This window comes from Arachis ipaensis, chromosome B09, assembly GCF_000816755.2.
Source record: "Arachis ipaensis cultivar K30076 chromosome B09, Araip1.1, whole genome shotgun sequence".
Classification (NCBI taxonomy): Eukaryota; Viridiplantae; Streptophyta; class Magnoliopsida; order Fabales; family Fabaceae; genus Arachis; species Arachis ipaensis.
Window position 1 is genome coordinate 5,282,947 of NC_029793.2, and position 9,448 is coordinate 5,292,394.

The 9,448-nt window shown below is 41.7% G+C and overlaps 2 protein-coding genes across 3 annotated transcripts; one reads left to right on the forward strand and one right to left on the reverse strand.

Moving 5' to 3' along the window:
• On the reverse strand, nucleotides 712-3,393 carry LOC107618899 (polyadenylation and cleavage factor homolog 4). 2 transcript variants are annotated; one of them, XR_002353392.1, is made up of 4 exons: nucleotides 2,866-3,393; nucleotides 1,929-2,030; nucleotides 1,178-1,843; nucleotides 712-1,102 (listed from the first exon to the last, which is right to left on the reverse strand). XR_002353392.1 is itself a non-coding variant. In XM_016321076.2 (4 exons), exons 1-4 carry the CDS (start codon nucleotides 3,241-3,243, stop codon nucleotides 872-874), a joined length of 969 nt encoding a protein of 322 aa, XP_016176562.1. In that variant the 5' UTR covers nucleotides 3,244-3,390; the 3' UTR covers nucleotides 712-871. The 2 variants fall into 2 exon arrangements, 1 of the variants encoding a protein (XP_016176562.1); XM_016321076.2 differs by having other exon boundaries at nucleotides 1,586-1,843; nucleotides 2,866-3,390.
• LOC110266729 (vegetative cell wall protein gp1-like) lies at nucleotides 7,402-8,301 on the forward strand. Its single transcript, XM_021111699.1, has 3 exons — nucleotides 7,402-7,443; nucleotides 7,585-7,656; nucleotides 7,748-8,301. The coding sequence occupies exons 1-3, from the start codon at nucleotides 7,402-7,404 to the stop codon at nucleotides 7,973-7,975; spliced, it is 342 nt and encodes a 113-aa protein (XP_020967358.1). The 3' UTR covers nucleotides 7,976-8,301.

Genomic DNA, 9,448 nt, shown 5'->3' on the forward strand with positions numbered 1-9,448 from the left:
CTCCCCATGCCACTGCAACTGCTACTTCATCCACACCTACTGCCAATGCTACTGCCCAGGCCACTGCAACTGCAATTACTACAGGTACAGCTACTGCTACTGCTATAAACAATATTCCGATTGCAGCAAATGATGCTCCAATTGGTCAAGTTTCAGAGATTGAACTATCACAGCCAAGTTGTTCTGAACCAGAAGATTCTTAAAAGGTTTAACATTAATTCTTTAATATACTTTTTTATTAATTATTCACTATTAACTCTGAAAAAGGTTTAGTGGCTAATGAGTTTGGGTTTTCATTTGTTGTTCGTGTATTGTGTAGTTCACTAAACTAAATGCTGAACTAGCCACAAGACCTACAAAATTACCTACTAGAAGATCACCATCGCCAACCCCCACTACAGCACTGGATCCAATGAAGGATGCAAGTTCAACCACAATCTCACGATTCACAAATTTTCTAAAGTTTGTATCGACTCCTGGATTTAAGCACCCACGAAAGAAGTGAAACTTAATACCAGGACATTACTTATGCGAATTGTTCATCTTTTGTCAAAAAAAATTGTGACTGTGCTCACTCTAAAGTATAGTTCATTTTGTTAATTTTAGTCAAGTATGCCATATTACTTGCTATGGCCAAATACTTATGGCTTCAATGTGTAAAAACTATTAATGCTTTGTCATATTTTGATTTAGATTAAGTAATACTATGGATGGTTTGAATCAGCCTTTCTATTAATTATTAACATGTGCTGTTTGTTCATCTAACAGGATATTATATTATAGAAAACTAACATCAATAACAGAACCTTGTGATGTTACCCCAAAAAACTTTCATTCATTAAATTAGGTACTCTGTTACATTGCCATGTTCTCAACGCTTTAAGAGCACCATTCCTACAAAAACTACAACTACCAACAACCCAAACCCAAGAACTTGAGTCATGAATTTCAGATTTCTAATGTCTGCTTCCATCTTGTCCACCCGCCATGCAAAGTTCATTTTCCTTTCACCATCATCATCTCCTGGAACAGCTTTTTCAAGCAGCTCCTCTTGCACACAATCATCCCCGACGAATAAGCCACACCATTTTTTCCCACTTGTCTGCAAACAACCCTCCTCAAATTAATATCACAACAAAAAAAAGCATTAGATTACAAATCAGTTACCTTCGCTCACATTATAGTTGGGGCAACTAAAGAAGGGCTTGTTAGGATGTGTCTCAGTCGCTAACCACCTAAGCACAGGGCGACAACCACAGCCACACCAGTCCGGAACCCGCCCATGTGTGTGTGTGTGTGTGTGTGCGTGTGTGTGTGTGTGTGTGTGTGTGTGAGAGAGAGAGAGAGAGAGCGAGAGAGAGAGGGAGAGAGAGGAGAGGAGAGGAGAACGGGTAGAGAAAGATCCTAACATCTGAGATGAAACAAGATATTTGTCACAAAAATTTACTCTGGTTGGGGTAACGTGTGTACAAAAAACAGCTCTATAAAAATTACAACCTTGGGGAATAAGCTGATAAAAACAAGTGTCAGACTAGCCCCTGGACATTTTTTGTATGAAAGACAGAGATGCCAATGAAGAGCTTACACTATCCACAGTTGAGCGCTCCAACTGCTGCAGGTACTTTGGATTTACATGTATGCCATGACTTGGACTAGGAGATTCAGATGCTCTGAGGGGATTCATGTTGGACGATTGACTATTATTAACTACTTGAGAAAGTTGCAACTCAGCTTCAATCTTGCGTAAGGCAGACGGTGGAAAGACTTCTGACCAGGTGCCAAAGAGATGGCGCATAGCAGGGTGCAAATGAGGCTGAACCTGCCTGTATGCCTCACAGAAAACCTGGAGACAGAACAGAACGAGAAGTTTCAGTGAACAGAACAAAATGATACAAAGTAAAACAATAATGTGAATCTAATTGACCTACTTCGGGCAGGCGTAATGCAAAGTATCTAACATATTCCTGTCCAAAGTTCTTCACTATACTGTCCAAAAGATAGAGTGAAGGAAGCTTTTGCTCTGCAGGCACCTGCACAAAGGAGATTCAACAAGTGGCATAATAAGGCGTATAATTCAACAGAGGTTCTAAAAATCAACCCCAAACTAACTCTCTACCACTTAGTCACAAATTACATAGCTGTAGTCCATCATTAACAATATAGAATTTAGGTATATCATTTCTTCTGATCTGTTGTATTTGTGAAAAGGAATCTGAGAAAGTGTTCCTAAGCCTATATATAATCAAATACCCGATAATGGACCTTTCTTTGGCAAGTTATAGCAAGACTTCAATTCAGCAAAAGTAAAGTAACAACTTCCTTTAGATACGAAGCCAGATTCAATTTGCACGCCCCTTAGAGTTTCCTGAAAGGAATTAAAGTACTCAAACGTGTTTGCATACTTTCACCTAATCTTCCCTTTTCTAATCAGTTAGATTGCACTAATTCCTGTTCTTTGAATGACCATTAGCAACTAATTGTTTTAGTTGAATGATGATAATACACATAATATAGTACAAGTTGAGGATAACCCATTTGTTCACTCTATGTCTGGGCGACATTGCTTTTCAGATAAGATTAGACCTAAAAGCAGAAATAGCAGAGTTTGAACCCAAGTTGAAGTCCGCTCTCTCACACACACACACCCCTTTCATTGTTAGAAACAAAAAGTCAAAAACAACAAAATAAAATAAAATCCGAAAGACTTTGAACCCAACTTCTGTCATTCAAGTTACGAAAACTGAAACTTTCACCCAAATATAACAGTGGCAGTATCTTCGATCCTAGCTCCAAAATGGGATTTTTACGAAATTCCGAGAACAAAAAGAAAAAGAGAGGAACTTTTCCGCGGAAACCGAGACAGACCTTGAGAATCCGAGCGCAGATAGCGTCGGCGATGCCCCTGGCATGCTCCCTCTGGTGCACAGCGATGAAGGTGAGATCGTTGATAATGAGCTTCTGATTGGACGTGAGCTCTGACAGCAGCATCTCGTACAGCTGAACGATTTCTTCCGTAGACGGAGGGGGCACGTGAGCGGCGGTGGCCCTGAGCTCGTCGTCGCGCAGCTTGAGCATAGCATTGAACCTGCAACCGAGAGTGGAAGGGGGAGGCATCTGTGCGATCTCATTGCTCATGGGTTTCGCGTTGGCCGAATTAGTAGTAGACGAAGAAGAAGACAGATGTTGCTGAAACGCGAAGGGTCTAGGGTTTTCAGCGGACACTATCAGATTTTCAGAGTACATAAGAATATGCAGAAGAGATGAAGTGAACTAGGGTTAAGGTTAGGGTTTTTGATCAGTGGGTGGAACTGAAGTGCGTCACCGTTATTTATCAGCCGCAAAGTGGCCTTGTCCCAACTTGCTCCGTTCTGTCTAGGCCCTTTCTGCCAATTAAGATGGGTTAAAATGCTAGTTGGTTCCGCTTTAATATGCCGAATTGACGGATTGACGGACTAGTTTGTTTGACTTTTATTTTTTATTTGAAAAATAAAAGAGAAAAGGACAAATTAGTCCCTGACCTTTTAACCCGAGGACATTTTCGTCCCTGAGCATTGAAAAATACATTTAAATCCCTGACGTTCCTGAAAACCAGACCGATCAGTCCCTTCGTCCGTGAGCCACCGTCAGACCGGACGGAAAATGCTGACTTGGCTCACCCTGTGCTTACCTGGCTCAACGGCGTTCCAGCGTGGCACGTTAGTGGGTTGGAGGACTTGAAAACAGGACACATAAGTCCCTCGAACTCAAAACGACGTCGTTTTGAGTGCTGCCCCTTATATACAGTCTCGTCCCTTTCCTTGTGTATAATCTCTATTACACCCACAACCCTTTGACAGAATTACATAAAACCCTAAAGAAGACCAAAGATCAAAGACAGGAGTTGCTCTGTTTCTCCCTCCAAAAAAAACCACCATCTAGCCTGAGAAGGTTCCGACGTGCATTAGGTTTGAATCCAGTCTGATTTGCCGTCTTCGTCACTGAAGGTAAGAATCAGTTCCATTGCTTATTGAGTCGATTGTGTAGTTCAATAGTAATGAAAGTATGAACTGTTGTACGTGCATGGTGATAGCAATGTAAAAATTGTATGTGCGTTGTAACAGGGAATTTGATTCAATGTTAGGGCAAAAGAAAGTTCTTGGTTGTTTTCTGTTTCTATTTTTTGTAGGAGATTGATGTATGAGTGTAGAGGTAGTTGATCGTTGATTTCTGTTCTTATTTTTTTCTCCAGATGGTAGATGTGTTTGTGGTGCCAGTTTTCCACCATGGAGGTAGTTTTGTTAGAAACAGTAATGGTTCCCTTGTTTATCAGAATGGAAAGGTAGAGAAATTCCCCGAAATGGACCTGAATTTTGTGAATTTTGGGGATTTGATCACACTTTTTAAAGGCTTGGGGTACCAGTCGTACAGGGCAGTTTATTGGTATGATCCATTGAGTGAAGATGTTGAGTCGGGGCTGCACAGTTTGACAGGGGATGCAGGGATCAATGCCATGCGAGAGAACAAAATGAAAAATACAAAGACGAATGAGTTCTACCTGTACTTTGACCACCCTATTGATGAGCCTGAGATTGTGGAGGATGGTGGAAAAAAAGGCAAGAGTCCTGTGTTAGAAGAGATTCAGATTTCATCTTCAGATGATGGATATGAGAGTACGGAGGATGAGCCGTATAAACCACCACCACCCGGATATGAAAGTGACAGTGATGATGGTGATAATAGTGCTGAGGACAGAGCACGCAAGAGGAAGAGAGTAAGTAAGGGAAAGGTAAAAATGAAGTCTCCAAGAAAGCCATCTGCAAAGAAGCCATGTGCCAAGAAGCCAGCTGCAAAGAAGACAGGTGTGAATAGGAATAGGAGAAGTTGGTTAAAGAAGGGTCAAAGCAGTGGAATAGGGACATCTGAGGTGAATAGAAGGCAGCAGCCCAGTAGTGAGCCCAATATACAGCAGCAGGCCAATTCTGGGCCCAATGATCAACAGCCCAACAGAGGTCCAACTGTGAGGTTCTATGTCAGTGCAGTCCCAGAGGAATGATGATGATGACCCCATATATGATTACCATTCTGAGGATTTACACACTCCTAACTCCACTGATGATGAGTCCAGCAAGCACACATTTCCTGAATTTGATGATGACTATGCTTTTGGAGAGGGCAGGTTTGAGTTAGGGACAAGGTTTGCAACCATAGAGAGATTTAAAGAAGTTGTGAAAGACTCTTTCATATCTGAGGGTAGAGAGCTTAGGTGGATTAAAAATGATAGGGAGAGAGTTAGGGTGGGATGCATGGATGATGACTGCCCGTGGTTAGTTCATTTATCATACAATAAATCACTGCAATGCTACCAGGTGAAGACTTACAAAAACGATCACACTTGTGCAAGGGACCTAGGAAGTAACGCTGTTGATCAACATTGGATTAGTAAGAAGGTGGAGAAGAGAATGAGTTCACAGCCTCACATGAGAACAAATGAAGCAATTGACTTTCTGAGAGAGGATTTCTCAGTCACTGCACATCCAAAAATGGTCTATAGAGCAGTTAAGGAAGCAAGGGAGAAGATAATGGGCAATGAGAGGGAGCAGTACAATAATGTCAGGGATTACTATTTTGAAATTCTAAGAAGCAACCCTGGCTCCAGGGCAGAGGTGTGTGTAACTCCAATTCCTCAAGCCCCTCCACTGTTTGATAAGCTGTATATAGGGTTAGAGGCATGCAAGCAGGGGTTCAAGAGTGGATGTAGGCCTCTAATCCACCTTGATGGTTGCTTCCTGAAAACATACTACGGTGGACAACTCCTAACTGCAGTGGCACAGGATGCCAATAATCAATTTTATGTTGTTGCTTACGGAGTTGCAAGGTCTGAAACCAAAGAGTCTTGGAAATGGTTTCTTACCCTACTTCAGGAGGAGCTGGGGGATGTGCAGACTCATGGTTGGAATTTCATGTCCGACCAACAGAAGGTAACACTAACAACTATTTATAATATTGATAATGGTTTAATTATTTCCATATGAATTCTATTGCAGTTAGACATTTAGTCACTGATATGCCTAGTTTAATAATGCAGTTGTTCAGAATTTACTAGTTATGTTTAATTGTGAAACCTTTGTGTTCTGTGTTAGGGATTACTGCCTGCTTTGAAAGAAGTGATGCCAAATGCACATCACCGAAACTGTGTGATGCACATTTGGAAAAACTTCATAAACCGATTTAAGGATTTGTACATTCGGGAGGTGGTTTGGGATTGTGCTAGGTGCACCACCATACCCGAGTTCAAAGAACAAATGGAGAAGCTCAAAGGTATTAATCAGGGGGCATGGGAATATCTTTCCAAGTTTGAGCCAGCAACTTGGGTGAAGGCGTATTTCTCCCACGGGCCAAAAGTGGACAACCTCACAAATAACATGTGTGAGGTATTCAACTCGAAGATAGTCAACTACAGAAGCAAGCCTATCCTCACAATGTGTGAGGAAATTAGGTGCTATCTAATGCGGAGAATGGTAAAGCATAAAGAGCTACTTAGTGATTATACAGGAAAGCTTGCACCAGTTCAGCAGAAGAGGATGGAGCGTCTAATAAGCCCTAGCAATAAATGGCGTGCCGACTGGACAGGTGATGATGCACGCAAGCGTTTCGAAGTAACTCGTAAAGCTACAAAGGTGGATGTTGATCTCATGAGGCAGACCTGCTCTTGCAGCAAATGGCAGCTGACTGGTTAGTTCTAATAAATGGCATTCAATTTTTTAATTTTTTGGCTGAATATGTTAACTTGCTGGCTCAGTTTACTTTAATATATGGTTTTCAATATGTTAAGTTGTTGGCTGAATGATGGAGTTATATATGGTTTTCATGATGTTAAGTTTTTGGCTGAATGATGGAGTTATATATGGTTTTCATGCTGTCAATATGTTGGCTGAATGATGAATTTAGTGTTATATATGGTTTTCATGCTTGCTGAATGAATGGTTAAGTGAAGTCTGGTTCATGCTGTTATCTTGTGTGTTAGGCATGCCATGTATCCATGCCATAGCAGCCATAAGGAAGAGGCATGATCATCCAGAGGATTATGTGCATCCATGGTTATGCATGGAGTCAATACACAAGACATATGCTCATTGTATTCAGCCAGTGCCAAGTGAGGAGTTCTGGACAAGGACTGAGTATTCTAGGCCGGATCCTCCTACCATAAAGAGACCAATTGGCAGGCCAAAAGTACATAATAGACAGAAGGATCCAGCTGAGCCAATGATGCAATAGGGAGATAAGTTGAAGAGGTCATTCAAAGTCACTTGTAGTAAGTGTGGTTCAACGGGACATAACTACAAGACATGCAAGGGCGCTCCATCTGATCCCAATTGGAAACCTAAGACAAAGAAGCCCAAGAAAGGTTCCACATCTCAGACAATGGCAGTCATCCCACTGTCACAATCAGCTCCAAATGATAGTGTAAGTAATTTGCTTTAGGAGTTATATGGTTTGATTTCTTAACTATGATAGGAGTTTATGTGCTTACTTGAATATTTATTTACTAGTTCTGTTTTATATGTTTAGGAGTAATCTGGTTGATTTATTGTCTATTTTGGTCAGGATGCTCCACCTAGTCAGGATGCTCCATCTGTTCAGGATCATAACATAACTACTCAGCAATCCACACCTGATGTAAGTTACAATCTGTTCAATGTGCATGATTGATTATTGGGTGACTACCATGTATAATTTGTATGACTAATTACAATGCTTGTCAACCCAGCTCTCAACACAGGTTTCAAGTGGTGTCATCCCAGGTCCTTCCAACCCTGTGGCAGCAACACCAGCAGCACCCCAAGTCAGGCCCGCACCAGTGACCAGAAGAACACCGTTTCGGCCTCCACTCCAGGTTCCATCTACAGCGGCCCAAAAAACTCAAGCAGCTCCAGCAAAGATGAGGCCCAAGCAGAAGATATTCAGGCCACCAGCTCCACTATGTCCCATTCCATAACCCCCTCAAAGTCAGCCAAACTCCACTGGCCCACAACCACCTCAAGTCGTACCAGGAACAAGTGCATCAGCTACCCAGGAGACATTAGCGGCAACAAGCCCGGCCAGAACCAGATTGTTTAAATTCATCCCTAATCCACCCACCATTGTGCCTAAGAAGTGAAGATCTGTGTAGCTTTTAGTTATGTTGATTTTGCAGTTTGGCTTATGCCTTGTATTTTGTGTTTGAGGCTTACTTTTGACATGTTAAGCTTCATCAAACTTTTCAGTTTAGGAGACTTTTTCATTTTGGGAAGATTTAGTAAACAGTGGCTATGAAAAACTTGAAATCTTGTTTAGCAATATACCATCCTCTATCTTAAATTATGTATGCAACTACTGCCTCTAATTCCTCAATGTTTCCAAGTTTATTTAGATATTCAAAACATAAGTTTAACATACTAATATTATAAATAGAGTTCCAATTAGATTACAGGATCCATGACTTGCCAAAATGGCATGTTTCAATACACAACATAAACCTACAAAATGCCATTCTCCATCATGATTGCTATAGTTCATCTCTCAAGCACTAGCTACATAAAAGGTAACAACAACAGCAAATATAATTACAGAAAACCACAAGGCTAATGGGTTTTTCTTCTTCTCCAAAGCACTAATTTTCTCCTCCAAAACAGCAATTCTTGCATCCAGTTCATCTTCGTTTTCCTCTTCCTCTTCTACAACTTCAACATGTTTCTCAACCAAATCTCTGCTGTCACAGATGCAACAATTGCTTCCTATTCTAGCAAGATGCTCATCGACCCAAACAAAAAATTTGCAATGAGGTTCCTTTCCCTGTCAAAATCACCAACATCATCTACTGCCCGCATCCATCTCAGATCAAACCAGCGCAAGAATTTTTAAACTAACCTTGTAGAATGGACAACCCAAGAAGATTCTGTTAGGGTTGCTTCTGGTCCTCGACTTATACATTATTGCATAAACTCCACAAAAACACCTAGGGGCGACGGCGTCGTCTGGATGGTCAGCATGAACACCACCTGCAACTGAGTTTGAAACAGAATTTTCTTCTCTTCCTCCACTAACGCTTCTTCTTGAGGTTGATGATGCCCCCTTCGTAGCCATTACTGAACTCTGAACAAGTCTTCTCCTCACCACCAGCCACCACCATGAAGGAACGACCCAGATGAATTTTAGTATTAGGGCAGCACTCAAAACGACGTCGTTTTGAGTTCGAGGGACTTATGTGTCCTGTTTTCAAGTCCTCCAACCCACTAACGTGCCACGCTGGAACGCCGTTGAGCCAGGTAAGCACAGGGGGAGCCAAGTCAGCATTTTCCGTCCGGTCTGACGGTGGCTCACGGACGAAGGGACTGATCGGTCTGGTTTTCAGGAACGTCAGGGATTTAAATGTATTTTCCAATGCTCAGGGACGAAAATGTCCTCGGGTTAAAAGGTCAGGGACTAATTT

Bases quoted from the DNA above. Each gene is read 5' to 3' on its own strand.
- LOC107618899 (XM_016321076.2), bottom strand. From the start codon at position 3,243: ATGTACTCTGAAAATCTGATAGTGTCCGCTGAAAACCCTAGACCCTTC. The intron at 2,031-2,865 runs GTCTGTCTCGGT...TCCTTTGTGCAG, and splicing joins TCTGCGCTCGGATTCTCAAG to GTGCCTGCAGAGCAAAAGCT. The intron at 1,103-1,585 runs GTAAGCTCTTCA...GGTTGTTTGCAG, and splicing joins AGCGCTCAACTGTGGATAGT to ACAAGTGGGAAAAAATGGTG.
- LOC110266729 (XM_021111699.1), top strand. From the start codon at position 7,402: ATGGCAGTCATCCCACTGTCACAATCAGCTCCAAATGATAGT. The intron at 7,444-7,584 runs GTAAGTAATTTG...TATTTTGGTCAG, and splicing joins AATCAGCTCCAAATGATAGT to GATGCTCCACCTAGTCAGGA. The intron at 7,657-7,747 runs GTAAGTTACAAT...TTGTCAACCCAG, and splicing joins CTCAGCAATCCACACCTGAT to CTCTCAACACAGGTTTCAAG.